General features: G+C 45.0%; 1 protein-coding gene across 2 annotated transcripts in view; it reads right to left on the reverse strand.

Annotated features, from left to right (window-relative positions):
* The window catches only part of LOC122807704 (uncharacterized protein HI_0077-like), a 731,990-nt gene that overhangs the window by 499,225 nt on the left and 215,648 nt on the right, over positions 1-17,117 (reverse strand). For both annotated transcript variants that reach the window (XM_044078675.1, XM_044078674.1), the window contains exon 4: positions 1,114-1,216. In XM_044078675.1, coding sequence (XP_043934610.1) covers positions 1,114-1,216 — 103 coding nt within the window. The remainder of the gene's footprint in view (positions 1-1,113; positions 1,217-17,117) is intronic.

Here is a 17,117-nt window from a genome sequence, read left to right on the forward strand (position 1 = left end):
CCTATTTTAATTGATTGTATATGACATGCTCTGTCATTGGATAAAGTTCTGTGTTACAATGAGGAAAATGTACTTTTTCTTTATGCTAAAACTTTGTTACGAAGTCACACCAGCAAGGATAAACTCACAGGAAATTGTGAATTGCAGTAAAACATGGTTATTTGATCCTTTGTAAATCCATTGTTATTTTATCTCTACTAGGTATTAATTGTTTTTTTTCTTTTTTCCCTGTTTTACTTTGTAATGTATAACTGTGGAAAATGTAATAAAAAGTTAATTCATAAAAAAAAATATATATATATATATATATATATATATATATATATATATATATATTTGGGAGTCATAGCTAGGCTTAAAAATGCTCTTTAGTGTCATTATCATAGTAATTACCTATGTACCTACGAACCTATGAATCAATATTTCAAGTAGAAGGATATATGTTAGGACCTTCTGGAACCTGTCTGTGCACATCACATGCTATTTAAATTATTTAGAGACATTTAAAGACACCACTCTTGACTGCTCATCCAGCAGAAAATTCCTTATATTGGAGAATACAGTTAACCACCTTCACTAAATATCAGGACCAAAGTAATGTAATGAACAAATGATTACACAAACAAAGCACAGGCTTACACAGGGAGGCTGGACACTGTTGAGGTACATTGCACTGCCAAGCAGTGAAAGTTCACAACGTGAAAAGACTAACTGAAGAACAGCATTGAGTAAACCATTTTTGGGGAGCACAAGATTAACAGTAAAAACAAAAAAATAGAAGGTAAGATATTAATCCACTGGGTGAGATGTAAGTTAATCTGGTGGTCTGCTGTGCGAGACAGCAGAATGCTCTTTAGCAGCTGCGAACATGCAGCACATCACAGAAGGTGGAACAGAAAGAAGCAGCAGGTATAATTGCAGTATACTAGCTACTGGAAAACTATGTGTGGCCCGGAGATGCAGCAGCCTTTAATTTATCAGCATTTTCATATGTTTACTATACCACATAGCACCAAGGCACATAAGGAAACATGCTGCTATACTTCAGTTCATTATTTGTAAACAAACATTTGAAGTAAATAAATATCAAACACAAACAAACAAAATTCTTACCACAGTGTGCCACTTCTGTGTCCTTCATTGGGATCAGAGATAATGCATTTTGTGTCTTTATGTAAACCTTGCCCTCATACACCTGCACATCATAAACCTGGTTCTGTTGAAAGACAGAAAAAACGGTATACCACATGACTTGTTGCTACAGAGTGTAAAAATTCAGACTATCCAAAGATACTGTTCTAAAACAAAAGTACCACAATACTGCTGTGGAAAGTATAGCTGTGCAAGTAAACTTACCACTTACCATAACACTTGATTGTCTAATAGATCACTGTTGCAGTAGCCTGAGCTACATGGTTTATATACTTGCCTTCAGTATGATTAATGGGCAGCTTTCAAAGCTTTAGGGCCCTTTCATGTGTGCAAACAGCCACTGGCTTGAGCATACCCTGACAAAATGCACACATACAAAAAAGTAAGGGGGTGGAGGGGGTGGCAACTGCAACAGTGTTTACTTGAAATCTACTGTTTTTGTAAGTTTACTTATACAACTGTACTAGGTTTAACAATTAAATCACTGTTGCAGTAGCCTAAGCTATATGGGTAGATTACCACAGCTTAAACACATATAGAGAGAAAGAAGGAATTCAGGCATCCAGGAGCCTCCTGGAGAATGGCCCTTGCAAAGCTTGTTCTGGGCATAGAAAATAATCCATTTTGTAATGCTTTGTGAAAGTATGTGCAGAGGATCAAGTTGCTGCCTCTATAATACTTTCACTGTACACCCCTTTCCAAAAAGCCACCAATAAATCCAAAGCCCTGGTACATTGGGCCCCAACCCAGCCAGGAAGTGGCTTGTTATGGTGAGTATAGCAGAAAGAAATACCATGAGACAGCGGGTCTATATCACGTAATCGAACTTCCAAAATTCCGAACACCATTAGTTCGAACTTGGAAGATCGAAATGTGATAACATCGAAACATCAGAACAGCAAATTTTTTCCCAGGGAAAAAATTCTCTGTTCCGAAAAACACACATACAACACAAGCACACCAAAAACCTTATAAACCTACACTAAATCTTACATACACAACTATCTATACACTAACCTTAACCCAAACCCTAACCCTAAGGTCCGTCACTATTGCACACTTACCTTACCCACACCCTAACCCTAAAGTCCGTCACTATCGCACACTTGCCTTACCCGCACCCCAACCCTAAAGTCAGTCACTACTGGACGCTTACCTTACCTGCACCCCAAAGTCCGTCACTATCGCACAATTACCTTACCCACACCATAACCCCAATATCCATCACAATCGCACACTTACCTTAACACGTTCTGTAACTTTCGCACCACAGTGGAGAAAATGTCGAAGCCGCAGAAACATCCAACCGAATTCTTTCCCTGGGAAAGAATTCGGACTTCTGGGGCTTTGACATTTTCAACTTTCGAACTTCTGGTGCTCGACCATTTGGAAGTTCAATTACGAGATAGGAACCCGAGACAGCCACCTGGAAAATGTCTGGTTTAAAAAGAAGTTATGTACTCACCATAACATTCCATGTGAGTTGTTCATCATCTCGCCTTCATTCTTACTGATGGGTTCGGAGCTGATCCTCGGCTCCAACTCGGCCAACTGTAAAAGCTCGAGGTCTTCAACTAGCTTGTGGCCCACTCCCTATCCCATGATGCACCTTGTGCTTCCCTCAGATCTTGTTTGCTGCCAACAGGCTACATACTACTAGTAATATGCTAATATTGGAAACTGGATAAGACACAGTATCACCATGAGACATAAATAAATTCTCGGTCCTCAAGAAGCCTGGACAGGGGTTGGAGTGTGGGACGTAAGAATGAAGGAGAGATGAACAACTCACATAGAATGTTATGGTGAGTACATAACTTCTTTATGTGAAGTTGTTCTATCTCACCGTACATTCTTACTGATAGGTAGCGTCCCAAGCATCATTGTTCTCGAGTGGCTCAAAGGAGAATGCTCTTCAAGACAGTGGAACCAAAGGAAGCCCTGTCCCTGGAGGCCTTATCTATTTTGTAATGAGTGATGAAGATATGTATGAGGCCTTGACCAAGTAGCTGCTGCACAAATAGTATCAAATGGTAATTTAGTCATAAAGGCTAATGAAGTAGATACAGCTCTAGAAGAGTGGGCCTTTATTTTCTGTTGTAACAATGTATTCACTGAACTCTAACTGAAGGATATACAATCTGATAACCATTTTGATAAAGTGTTTTTTGCCACTGGAGTGCCTTTTTTAGACTCTGAAAAGGAAACAAAGACCTGATCTGTTTTCCTGATATGTTTGGTCCTGTCTAAATAGAATTTAAGTCGTCTGTGAACATCAAGTTTGTGCAGCATATGTTCCATCTCATTAGTGTATTTAGGGAAAAATACGGGCAATTCAATAGATTGGTTGAGATTTGTCTCTGAGCAAACTTTAGGTAAGAATGAAAGATTTGTCCTGAGTGAGACTCTGTCATTATGGAAAATCAAATAAGGGGGTTTAATGGACAAGGCCTGTAACTCTGAAAACCTCCGAGAAGAAGTAATAGCTATTAAAAATATGGTTTTCCATGATAGGTAATTCAAGTCACAAGATGCGGCTGGTTTAAAGAGGGGCAGGATTATATGGGAAAGAACAAAATTTAGGTTCCATGGCTTAACTGGAGCTTTGATGGGTGGTCTCAAATGGACAGTACCCTTAAGAAAGGCTTTGGAGAGTCTATGTGACATAATATTAGACCCCTGGTCACCTAGATGAAAGTTAGCAATCGCTGCCAATTGAACTGTGATGGTTGCTGCCGCTGCCCCTTCATTGAAAAGTTTAGTCAAAAACTCCAGAATGGATGAAATTGAAGCCAGGTATGGATTAATATTGTTCTGAAGCACACATATAGAAAACCTCTTCCATTTACTAAGATATAACCTCCTGGTAGACGATTTATGAGTGGATGTTAAAATATATTGAGCAACTAATAGAATGTGAATCCTGGCTAGGTTTGTAATTGCAGCAGCCAAGCTGTCAGTTTGAGAGACTGAAGAGAAGGGTGGACAGCCCCTGACAAATGAGTCAGGAGATCTGGCACTGGGGTCCAGAATCCAAGGTTCTTCCCATAGATGAGGCTGGAGGAGGAACCAAATTTGACGAGGCCAGTAAGGGGCTATTAGAATGATGGTCCTTCCCAGAGCCTTGGCTTTCTGTAAAACTTTGGGTATCAGAGGAAAAGGAGGGAAGGCATACAGGAGACCCAGGGGCCAACTGTGTATAAGTGCATCTCTTGGGGCATCCCCTGGAGGGGGGATTAGGGCAAAGTAGCTGCTGCATTTCCTGTTTGTTGGAGTTGGAAAGAGATTGCAGCAAGGCTGGTCCCCTCTGTAGAATATCCTTTCTGCTGCTACTTCTTTTAGGGACTACTCATGAGGCAGTAGAAGCGCCCTGCTCAGCTCGTCTTCCATCATATTGGATCTCCCCGGGATGTGTATTGCTATCAGAAAGCGCTGGGTGGAAGTTACCCATTGCCATACTCTCAGGGCCTCTCGAGTATTACAGGGGTAAGATCTGGTTCCTCCTTGTTTGTTTATGTGCCAGACCACTGACATATTGTCTGTCTGAATTGCAATAGTTTCCAGAGGGAGAGAGTCTTGAAAGGACTGCAATGCTAGAAGTACCGCTCTCATCTCCAGAACATTGACATGCAGGTGAGCCTTGTATCTGTTCCACGTGCCTTGGGCTGTTCTTCCCCGATAATGCTCCCCAACCTATGAGGGAGGCATCCATGGTCACCATGGCAATGGGAGTGGGTAGAACAAAAGGGAGACCTAGAGTTACTTGGTGAGATGTCAGCCAGCACTGAAGGTCCTTCTTGCAGGATTTCGTTACCAGGATTTTGTGTGACATTGGCAGTTCTTGAAAGGACCATTGCGTGAACAGGAGCCACTGTAGTACACGCATATGCAAATGACCCAAAGGAATCGCAATGATCGCTGCCGCCACTGTCCCTAGCAATTTGAGTACCACTGACACAGGGGCTTTTTCTCTTGGATGCAGGTCCAGAACCTGATTTCATATAACACAAACTTTCTGGAGGAAGGTTTAGGGTCATAGTAATGGTATTTAGCTCTGCTCCTATAAAAAATGGCGACAATGCAAATTTTCCTGAATTTATAGTAATCCCCAACTGACTGCAGAGGTTCAGAGTTGTGTCCCTTGCTTGTATGAGTTGATGGCTGGTTGTGGCAGTGAGGAGCCAGTCGTCTAGGTATGGAAACACTTGGAATCCCAAACATCTCAGATGAGACGCGACTACTGCCATGCATTTGGTGAACACTCTGGGGCTGTAGTGAGACCAAAGGGCAAAGCCCGAAATTGATAATGACTGGCTCCCAGCCGGAAGCGCAGATGAACTCTGGATGGCCTGTCCATTTTTATGTGGTAGTATGCATCCTGGATATCTATCGAGCACATCCAATGGTCTTTCTCTAAAAAGGGAAGAATTGACTGCAGCATGACCATCTGGAATTTTGTTTTTCTGGCTGACTTGTTTAGTCTTCTGAGATCCAAAATGGGCCTCCAGTCCCCTGTTTTCTTTGGAACTAAAAAGAACCTTGAGTAAGTTCCGGATCCTCATTGGTCTGCTGGGACTGGTTGGATGAATCTTTTTTTTCAGCAACCTTTGAATCACTGAGGCTGCCTGTTCCCTGTGACTGGGGTGGAACATCTGGGATTTTCCTTATGGGGGGGTGGCAAAGGGAATTGAGTATCCTCTGGATATGATACTTTGTACCCAGCTGTCTTTTGGTATTTTTAGCCAGGCGTCTGGGTACAAAGAGAAGCATCCCCCGTCTGCCTCCAGAGATGGACAGACGGGCCTCCTCTCAGGAGCGCTGATAGGGCTTGCCAAAGAACTGGTCTCTGTCGCTCTGGTTCTGCGGACCCCCTCTGCTGCGTGGGCAGCGTCTTCCATTGTTACCCCATCCTCTGCCTCTAGAGGGGGGTTCACCACGAGTGTCCTGGAAAGCTCCTTGAGTTTTACGGAACCACATCTTCCCTCCCTTCTGACCTTTGGGGTAAGGTTTGGTAGGGGTGGAAAAGCAGACTCCAACAGCAGACAGAGTCTTTCCATCCTGTTGACTCCTGGTAAGGGTTTCCTTCACTTTGGGTCCAAAATGGGATGAGCCATCAAAAGGGGTGTTAATAAAGGATGACTTAAAGGGCTCCACAACGGAATATAAGCGCACCCAGGAATGTCTCCCAAGAGCAATTCCTGTCCCCACTGCCCTACTCGTTCCATCGGCTGCATAGGAGACCAGGTGCATGGAAGAGTTTGCAAGATAATTTAGGGTAGTGAGCTGGGAAGTTACCCCCTCTGAGACCCTCGCAGCTACTGAACCCTGCAGAGTATCTCCTAGTTCTTTCAGGAGATCCCTTTGCAACCTTGTGAAGTGTGTTAGACAGTTCAGTGATGGGAGAGCAAAAGTCACTGGACTAAACATGTGCTTACCATATCTGTCCATGATCCTAGAATCCTTGTTAGGAGAATGGACAGATGTAGAAGTTTCTGACATTCCTTCTTGGTGACTGCCACCACCACCACAGCATCAAGGGGCACTCCTTTGGTCAGGAAGGTCTTGTCCTGGGAGAAGTTATAAATGTATTAGGCCTCCTAGGGACAGGCACCGTGGTATCAGGGGACTCCCACTCCCTTGAGAGATTAGCTCAATCAACTCATCAAAGGGTGGAGACAACCAAGAGGTGGGTTGTTGAGACCCAAATGCCTTCAAGTACTGACTCATCATCAGTAGGGTTAAGGGACTTCCAGGCACCTCTCTGTTTCAGAATTTCCAGGATATCTGAAAAGGAGATATCTTCTGAAGGGGGGACCCTTCTGACTCATCTAAGTCAGTGTCCAAAGTGACTGATTCCTGTGGGGAATCCAGATGCTTCCTCTTACAAAGTCTCTTCCTAGGGACTTCCCTCGTGGGGAGCATCCGAAGAAGCCTCGGAGGAAGAGGGGGCACCCTCCAGGGTGGCTGAGACACTGGTGCCCGGCAGCTTGGATGTGGCCGTGGGTGCAGATGAAGACAAAGGCCCTTTATGGGGAGGAGAAACTGCTTCCACTGATGTGGTTGTCTGGGTAGACAACACCTTCCTCATCAGGTCGAACGCTCCCGGGTCCCGCATCGAAGAGTCTCGGTTCGAAGAAATGGGAAGAATCCCGACCACGGGCACGAAGGCATCGACCCGAGGGCGGAGCCGAATCGATCCGTGCGAGGCCCCGAGGAGAGTCGGAACCGACCGTCGGTTCGACTCTCGCCCGGAACCAAGAACAGACCGCCGGCTCGAGACTCCGGTACCGGTCAGCCAGGTCGAGGTGAGGGAACAGACCGAGAAAAGGGCGGCTCTGTACCGAGGGCTCCACAATCAACAGATCAGCCTCTTCCGGCTCCAAAGACTGAATCGGTCGGAGGAGGAATGGATGGAGATACAGGAAGGCCTTCAAGTTTCGACACCAGCTGGGTGGAAACCGAAATAAGTTTAGAGAGGGCCGAATGCTCCAGCAGCTGCACCACGATCCACATCGACATCCGAAAGTTTGGAGGAAGAACGGGTCCGAAGGAACCCGAAGCGGAGCCGACCTCAATATGGCCAGGAGGGAGCTCCTCACCGGTTCCAAGACTCGAGGCTCAGGAACCCGACACCAGTTGAACACTCGGCCCGAAGTCTGTGGAACCCGGTGATCTAACCTTTGAAGAAGAGCTCGGAGCCGATGACTTGGGCTCCGATGTCTTCGATTCCTTAGAGGACTTGATGCCTGGTCAGAAGCATCCAAAGCCTCTTGGAAGCTGGTTTCAAAGACCCCTGTCCATTAGTTTCCTGCGCCTATCTGTCATGACCCTCCCACTGAAGAGTGACAGATGGAGCAATCCTCTTGTAAGTGGAGAGGGCCAAGGCAGTAGACACAGGAACTATGGTTGTCAGTGACCGACATTTTTGGCCACACTGACAACGCTTGAAACCAGACTTTGCCTTCTCAGACATTGTAGGTAATAAACAATTCCAGAAACAAATACACAGTCAGATCCGGGAAAAAGAGTCACAATCAGGTAAATGTCAAATCCGGTATAAATTGGCTCAATATAGTAGTATATGGGAAGGGTGTAGGCCCCGATACAAAATACCGATAAAAGGTTAACGGTACCAAAGAATTGCGGAACCACAACACAATCACACTAGGTAATACTGACAATATCAAGTTAAATAGAATTCTCAATAAAATACAACAAAAGTTATATCTTAGCTTAGAAAACCCTCGAGCTAGCTCCCAGCGATCACGAATGCAGCAGCGGCAAACTAGATCTGAGGTAAAGGCAGAGGGGGATTGTGGGTATTAGATTGTCTCGAGCTTCTTCTCGATGCAGAGCTTGCAAGAGGCCGGCACGGAGCCGAGGATCGGCTCCGAACCCATGTGTAAGAACAAACGGCGAGATTGAACACTATCACATTAGCTATTAAAAATATGGTTTTCCATGATAGGTAATTCAAGTCACAAGATGCGGCTGGTTTAAAGAGGGGCAGGATTATATGGGAAAGAACAAAATTTAGGTTCCATGGCTTAACTGGAGCTTTGATGGGTGGTCTCAAATGGACAGTACCCTTAAGAAAGGCTTTGGAGAGTCTATGTGACATAATATTAGACCCCTGGTCACCTAGATGAAAGTTAGCAATCGCTGCCAATTGAACTGTGATGGTTGCTGCCGCTGCCCCTTCATTGAAAAGTTTAGTCAAAAACTCCAGAATGGATGAAATTGAAGCCAGGTATGGATTAATATTGTTCTGAAGCACACATATAGAAAACCTCTTCCATTTACTAAGATATAACCTCCTGGTAGACGATTTATGAGTGGATGTTAAAATATATTGAGCCGCAACTAATAGAATGTGAATCCTGGCTAGGTTTGTAATTGCAGCAGCCAAGCTGTCAGTTTGAGAGACTGAAGAGAAGGGTGGACAGCCCCTGACAAATGAGTCAGGATATCTGGCACTGGGGTCCAGAATCCAAGGTTCTTCCCATAGATGAGGCTGGAGGAGGAACCAAATTTGATGAGGCCAGTAAGGGGCTATTAGAATGATGGTCCTTCCCAGAGCCTTGGCTTTCTGTAAAACTTTGGGTATCAGAGGAAAAGGAGGGAAGGCATACAGGAGACCCAGGGGCCAACTGTGTATAAGTGCATCTCTTGGGGCATCCCCTGGAGGGGGGATTAGGGCAAAGTAGCTGCTGCATTTCCTGTTTGTTGGAGTTGGAAAGAGATTGCAGCAAGGCTGGTCCCCTCTGTAGAATATCCTTTCTGCTGCTACTTCTTTTAGGGACTACTCATGAGGCAGTAGAAGCGCCCTGCTCAGCTTGTCTTCCATCATATTGGATCTCCCCGGGATGTGCATTGCTATCAGAAAGCGCTGGGTGGAAGTTACCCATTGCCATACTCTCAGGGCCTCTCGATACAGGGGGTAAGATCTGGTTCCTCCTTGTTTGTTTATGTGCCAGACCACTGACATATTGTCTGTCTGAATTGCAATAGTTTCCAGAGGGAGAGAGTCTTGAAAGGACTGCAATGCTAGAAGTACCGCTCTCATCTCCAGAACATTGACATGCAGGTGAGCCTTGTATCTGTTCCACGTGCCTTGGGCTGTTCTTCCCCGATAATGCTCCCCAACCTATGAGGGAGGCATCCATGGTCACCATGGCAATGGGAGTGGGGAGACCTAGAGTTACTTGGTGAGATGTCAGCCAGCACTGAAGGTCCTTCTTGCAGGATTTCGTTACCAGGATTTTGTGTGACATTGGCAGTTCTTGAAAGGACCATTGCGTGAACAGGAGCCACTGTAGTACACGCATATGCAAATGACCCAAAGGAATCGCAATGATCGCTGCCGCCACTGTCCCTAGCAATTTGAGTACCACTGACACAGGGGCTTTTTCTCTTGGATGCAGGTCCAGAACCTGATTTCATATAACACAAACTTTCTGGAGGAAGGTTTAGGGTCATAGTAATGGTATTTAGCTCTGCTCCTATAAAAAATGGCGACAATGCAAATTTTCCTGAATTTATAGTAATCCCCAACTGACTGCAGAGGTTCAGAGTTGTGTCCCTTGCTTGTATGAGTTGATGGCTGGTTGTGGCAGTGAGGAGCCAGTCGTCTAGGTATGGAAACACTTAGAATCCCAAACATCTCAGATGAGACATGACTACTGCCATGCATTTGGTGAACACTCTGGGGCTGTAGTGAGACCAAAGGGCAGAGTCCGAAATTGATAATGACTGGCTCCCAGCCGGAAGCGCAGATGAACTCTGGATGGCCTGTCCATTTTTATGTGGTAGTATGCATCCTGGATATCTATCGAGGACATCCAATGGTCTTTCTCTAAAAAGGGAAGAATTGACTGCAGCATGACCATCTGGAATTTTGTTTTTCTGGCTGACTTGTTTAGTCTTCTGAGATCCAAAATGGGCCTCCAGTCCCCTGTTTTCTTTGGAACTAAAAAACCTTGAGTAAGTTCCGGATCCTCATTGGTCTGCTGGGACTGGTTGGATGAATCTTTTTTTTCAGCAACCTTTGAATCACTGAGGCTGCCTGTTCCCTGTGACTGGGGTGGAACATCTGGGATTTTCCTTATGGGGGGGTGGCAAAGGGAATTGAGTATCCTCTGGATATGATACTTTGTACCCAGCTGTCTTTTGGTATTTTTAGCCAGGCGTCTGGGTACAAAGAGAAGCATCCCCCGTCTGCCTCCAGAGATGGACAGACGGGCCTCCTCTCAGGAGCGCTGATAGGGCTTGCCAAAGAACTGGTCTCTGTCGCTCTGGTTCTGCGGACCCCCTCTGCTGCGTGGGCAGCGTCTTCCATTGTTACCCCATCCTCTGCCTCTAGAGGGGGGTTCACCACGAGTGTCCTGGAAAGCTCCTTGAGTTTTACGGAACCACATCTTCCCTCCCTTCTGACCTTTGGGGTAAGGTTTGGTAGGGGTGGAAAAGCAGACTCCAACAGCAGACAGAGTCTTTCCATCCTGTTGACTCCTGGTAAGGGTTTCCTTCACTTTGGGTCCAAAATGGGACGAGCCATCAAAAGGGGTGTTAATAAAGGATGACTTAAAGGGCTCCATAACGGAACATAAGCGCACCCAGGAATGTCTCCCAAGAGCAATTCCTGTCCCCACTGCCCTACTCGTTCCATCGGCTGCATAGTAGACCAGGTGCATGGAAGAGTTTGCAAGATAATTTAGGGTAGTGAGCTGGGAAGTTACCCCCTCTGAGACCCCCGCAGCTACTGAACCCTGTAGAGTATCTCCTAGTTCTTTCAGGAGATCCCTTTGCAACCTTGTGAAGTGTGTTAGACAGTTCAGTGATGGGAGAGCAAAAGTCACTGGACTAAACATGTGCTTACCATATCTGTCCATGATCCTAGAATCCTTGTTAGGAGAATGGACAGATGTAGAAGTTTCTGACATTCCTTCTTGGTGACTGCCACCACCACCACAGCATCAAGGGGCACTCCTTTGGTCAGGAAGGTCTTGTCCTGGGAGAAGTTATAAATGTATTAGGCCTCCTAGGGACAGGCTCCGTGGTATCAGGGGACTCCCACTCCCTTCGAGAGATTAGCTCAATCAACTCATCAAAGGGTGGAGACAACCAAGAGGTGGGTTGTTGAGACCCAAGAGCCTTCAGAAGTACTGACTCATCATCAGTAGGGTTAAGGGACTTCCAGGCACCCCTCTGCTTAAGAATTTCCCGGATATCTGCGAAGGAGATATCCTCCGAGGGGGGCCCTTCTGACTCATCTAAGTCAGTGTCCAAAGTGACTGATTCCTGTGGGGAGTCCAGATGCTTCCTCTTGCAAAGTCTCTTCCTGGGAACCTCTTCAGTGGGAGCTTCTGGAAAGGTCTTGGAAGAGCAGGGCTCGCCCAATGGGGCATCCTGAGGCTCAGGGTCTCTACGCTTTAGATGGATGTGTGATGAAGAGATAGACACTGGTGCTCATGGGAAGGAGATACTGGTTCTGATGGTGTGGCTGTCGGCATGGACAACATCCTCCTCATAGCATCAAAGGCACTTCAGTCCCAGCGCGAAGAAACCCCCGGATCTGAAGATATGGAAGATTCCCATGGCTCCAGAACAGAGGGCTCAGAGCCTGAGGTTGGAGCTGAGCTCACCCGAGCCGAGGCCCCGTGAGGCAAAGTCGAAACCAAAAATTCGGTCCGACTATCCTACTCGGACCTGACCGGCGATTGTTGGCTCCTAGACCCCTCGGTCTGCACCAAAGATGTCAGGGTATTCAGGACCGACAAGCCTGAAGTAGGTGTCAGGCCCGAAGGCTCCACAATTATCAGCTCCAAGCACTCCGGCTCTGAAACTTCAAGACAGATCAGAGGAGGAACAGAAGATGGTGGGGGTGGGGGGGATTTTGTCGGTTCTGAAGTCCCTGGGATCGTCCCTGATTAAAGTTTGGCAAGCGCCGGTGTCTGCAGAAGCCTCTGCATCACACGATCCACATCCTTATCTGAGAGTCTTCAGGACCGGGAAGAGGCTATGAAAGAGGCCAGTGACCAAAGGATTGGAGACTAAAGTAGGAGATACCAGTTCCAATATCGGGGACCGGCTCCTACAAACAGTAACAACCTCTGGTTCCGAAAGCAATGAAGCCGAGGTAGGAGTCCCAATCGGTTTTGAGGTCAATGAACCCTTTTTTTGTCTCTGACCCAGAAGAAGATTTGGAAGACAAGGTCTTTGAAGATTCTGATATCTTGTCTGGTGATTTGCCCTTATCCAATGATTCCTGAAAGGAAGACTTCAATAATCCCCTAGCTATCAGCTTACTCTTACATTCATGAAGAACACGAGAGCTAAATGAATGACAGATAGCACAGTTCTCCTGTAGGTGAACTTCACCTAAACAATAAACACATTCTATGTGACCATCTGTTACTGACATTTTTTGTCCAAATTTAGGACATTTTTTAAAATCCTGACTTAGCCTTTTCTTGCTGAGACATGGCAAAACTATCAAATATCTAACTACGACTGAAGTATAACACAACAAGTAATAACACTTTAGTACTCTAGAAAATCGTACGATTTAAAGAAGGAAACACTCACAATTATAGCTCTAACCTCTACAATATATGCAAACACACACTAAGAAGAATATGGAATTACTGGCCCTAAAACTTGGGCCCAGGTTCAACTAGCCTTAAAATCTAGCAGGCTTAACACACACTATGGATAGGGAGAAAGAAATATCCAGACAACCCACTAATTTAAACAGGTTGTTACTCTAAGGAAGATAGATGTAAAAAATATGGCCTAGAAAAATCATGGCCACCAACAAGTAGTAAAACACACACACTACTTATTCCTAATTATCTATCTTCATAGTATAAAGAAAACTCAACTAACTACAAAAATTAACTATCCAAATTAAACTATCACTTGTTTAAAAGAAATATCAAAGTTTCACTGGCCAGAGCTGTCGAAGCACTCCCAATCTGTTGCAGCAGCAAACGAGATCTGGGGGAAGCACATGGTGCATCATGGGATAGGGAGTGGGTCTCGACCTAGTTGAAGACCTCGAGCTTTTGCAGTTGGCCGAGTCGAAGCCGAGGATCATCTCCGAACCAATCAGTAAGAATATACGGCGTGAAAAAACAATTTCACATTACTGGTTTTCCTTTTTTCCCCTTGCCCTTGAGGATAAGAGACAAACAGCTGACCAGCTTTCCTGAAGGGTTTAGTTCTCCCAAAGGAGTATCAAAGTTGCCTGTGGCCATGCACAGTATGAAGTATTCTTTCACACTTGTTTTTAGCTACTGGAAAGAATAAAGGAAGATTAATGGTCTATCTTAAAATAAATCTGGAAACCACTACATGCATAAAAGGATTAATTCTCAATGAAACCCTATCTTTGTGGAAAATGAAGTAGAGTTACCATAAGAGCTTCTGACTCAGATAATCTTCTTGCAGACGTCATGGCAATGAGTAGTACAGTTTTCCATGTGAAGAACCTCTAAATCAGCCTGGTGAGCTGGTTCAACTGGGAGAAGTGTCAACTTTTCAAACACAAAATTAAGATCCAAAAAAGGAGTCACCCTTTTTCTGGATGGGTAAATATGTAAAATCCCTTTCAAAAACTGCTCGACTTCAGGACAGGTAGAAAGGGGGATCAAAGGGCAGACGGGCAGAATTGGCCACAATATAAATCTTGGTAGAAGAGCAAGAGAGGCCAGAGGGTAAATGGGCTCTGAAATGGTCCTGGTTCTTAGAGTGGAACAGCCAGACAACATTTTCCATTTACAAATGTATGATTTCCTAGTGACATTTTTTGCCTGCTTTAATACCTCCTGGACATCTTCAAAAAAAGGTGCTTAAAAGGTATCAAAACCTCTATCATCCAGGCAGTCAAATTAAATGCTTTCAGGCTGGGGTGCATCTAACAAGCACCGTCTTGTGTGACTAAATCCAATCAGGAGGGAAGCTTGTGGTAACTGCCAGTGGCCAATTTCAGAAGAAGGGAGAGCCACGGTTGCCTGGGCCAAATGGGAGTCACCATCATAATCTTTGGAGAGCCCTTCTGGAGCTTTTGAAGAACTCTTGACTGTTTATGTGTCACATCTCTGTGTTGTTACCTGTAATAACTTACAGAGGTCCTGGGAACCAGAAATGATTAAACGTTTTTAAGGCACTGATTACTGTCAATGCCTTTTTGACATTTATGTACTTTTGTCTGTTGCTGCAGTTCGTCCACCCTCTAAGGTAACTTCCCTTTGACAAACCACAAAGCAGGAATTGGAAAACATACAGGGTGATGATGCTGAGTCCAGACTGATCTGAGGTACCAGTGAATTCTTATCATGAGAATCACAGAAGCCATGAAAACAAAAGTTATGTACTCACCATAATGATACATCTGTGTTGTCTGTTTTCTTCTTTCCTCAACCAATGGGGTCTTGAATCCGACTTCGGCCACTTCTAAAGACTTAGCTCCATAGCTTGAACTCCTCCCATAAACGTTATGTTCTCACCACAATGACACATCTCTGTTGTCTATTTTCTTCCTTCCTCAACCAAGAGGTCTTGGATCCGACTTTGGCCACTTCAAAAGACTTGGCTCCATAGCTTGAACTCCACCCCTTACCCATAATCCTCCTGTTTAGCTAGAGTTAGATCAGAACGAGTTTGCCCTCCATTCAGCCTACAACACTGTTTACAAAGGTGAGTAATAATGCATTATAACTACCAATAAAATTCCAGTGAGACTGCATGGAAGAAGGAAAAGGAAGAAGAAAGAACTGGAGCTCATCAAAACTCAAGCAATATGACACATCTCAAGTCAAACTAGGAGATCAGGGAATATAAGTTTTCAAGTAGGAAATTGGTTGGAGGATGGGAGGTTGAGGAAGGATGAAAACAGACATCATAGATGCATTGTTATTGTCAGTACATAACTTTTATATATGATGTTGTCTTTTTTGTCCATTCCTCCACAGATGAGGTAGATTCTCCAGCAAGAGAAACTCCAGGGTGGTCCTCAAGTAAGGATATTCTAGAGTACAGTAGAGCTAAATGCTGCTTTACTTCTAGAAAGAATGTCCAATCTGTAGTGAGCAATGAATGTATGAGAGGTAGACCAAGTGGCAGCTCCACAAATGTCATCAACAGCAGCTTTGAAGGAGAAAGTGGAGGATGCGGCCACAGATCTAGTGGAATGAGCTTTAGAAAGTTTAGGAAGAGTCAATCCATTTTTATTACAGACATAAGAAATGCATTCAGTGAGACATTTACCTAAAGTCAGCTTTGAAACTGATGCAGCCAGCTTGAGTTTGGAAAAGGAAACAAATAGTTGGCCTGATTTCCTAAAATTTTTTGTTCTGTGGAGATGGAATTTAAGTTGTCTATGAACATTCAAAAGGTGCAGGGAGAAAGTTCAGAATCCTTGTTGGTCTGCAGGGACCACATAGATGACTCTTTTGGCCAGGAGTTTTTCTACTTCTGTAGCTGCTGCTTTCCTCTGACGTGGTGGAGCATCAGGAAGTTTTGCAAATTAACTGGGGGGCTGAAGGGAATAGGGTATGGGATGACCTCTGGATATATATCTCTGCACCCAAGTGTCTTTGGTGAATGCTAAGTTTCTGGGAACAGGTACAGGCACTACCTGCCTGCCTCCTGAGTGCAGCAGCTGGGCAATCTTTCAGGAGCACTCTGAAACCCTGGTTTTGCAGTCCTCCTCTGCCATGAGGGCATCATCTACCATTGGAGTTCTCCCCTGCACCGAGGGACCTCTCCCCATAGGAGTCCTGAGAAGAGCCTTGCGACTTACAGAACCACAACTTCCTACCACCTCTCTGGTTTCAGGTAAAGGTCCTTTAAAGGGTAGAAAATCATATCCCTATGGCAGATAATGTCCTCCCATCTTGTTCACTCAGACAGGATTTCTTTAATCTTCAGGTCAAATAAAGTAAATCCATCAAAAGGAGCATTCATGAATAATGACTTGAAAGGCTTCGCAAAAACAAAGGAGAGATTCAGGTGTGCTGTCTCACAGCAATTCCTAAACTCAAAGCTCTCAAAGCACCTACTGAGGCATGGGAAATAAGCCTCATAGAGGCATTCAATAGGGACTCTACGGGTCTATATCATATGAACGAATCGCACAAATTGCGAACCTCATAATAACGAACGTACCAGACCTCGAACATCCTATTGTAGGGGGCTGTGCCCCCCACATCCACTGCTAAATATATATTCTAACTCCAAGACTGCACTACAGTGAGGAAAGGGCAAATATCCCATTCTTCACTGTACCGCGATCTCAGAAAAAGCACTTCGGGGTCCGGTACGTTCGATATTATGAGCATTCGCAATCTGTGAGATTCGCTCACATGATATATACCGGGACTGTACAGTGGGCAGTTGAGAAGAAATGGTCTTCTTGTTCTCCGCAAATACGGGCACCGAGAGAGCATTAGAAAACTCCTTTATCG

The sequence above is a fragment of the Protopterus annectens genome, chromosome 7.part1 (assembly GCF_019279795.1).
Source record: "Protopterus annectens isolate FY-2018-M chromosome 7.part1, PAN1.0, whole genome shotgun sequence".
Taxonomy (NCBI): domain Eukaryota; kingdom Metazoa; phylum Chordata; order Ceratodontiformes; family Protopteridae; genus Protopterus; species Protopterus annectens.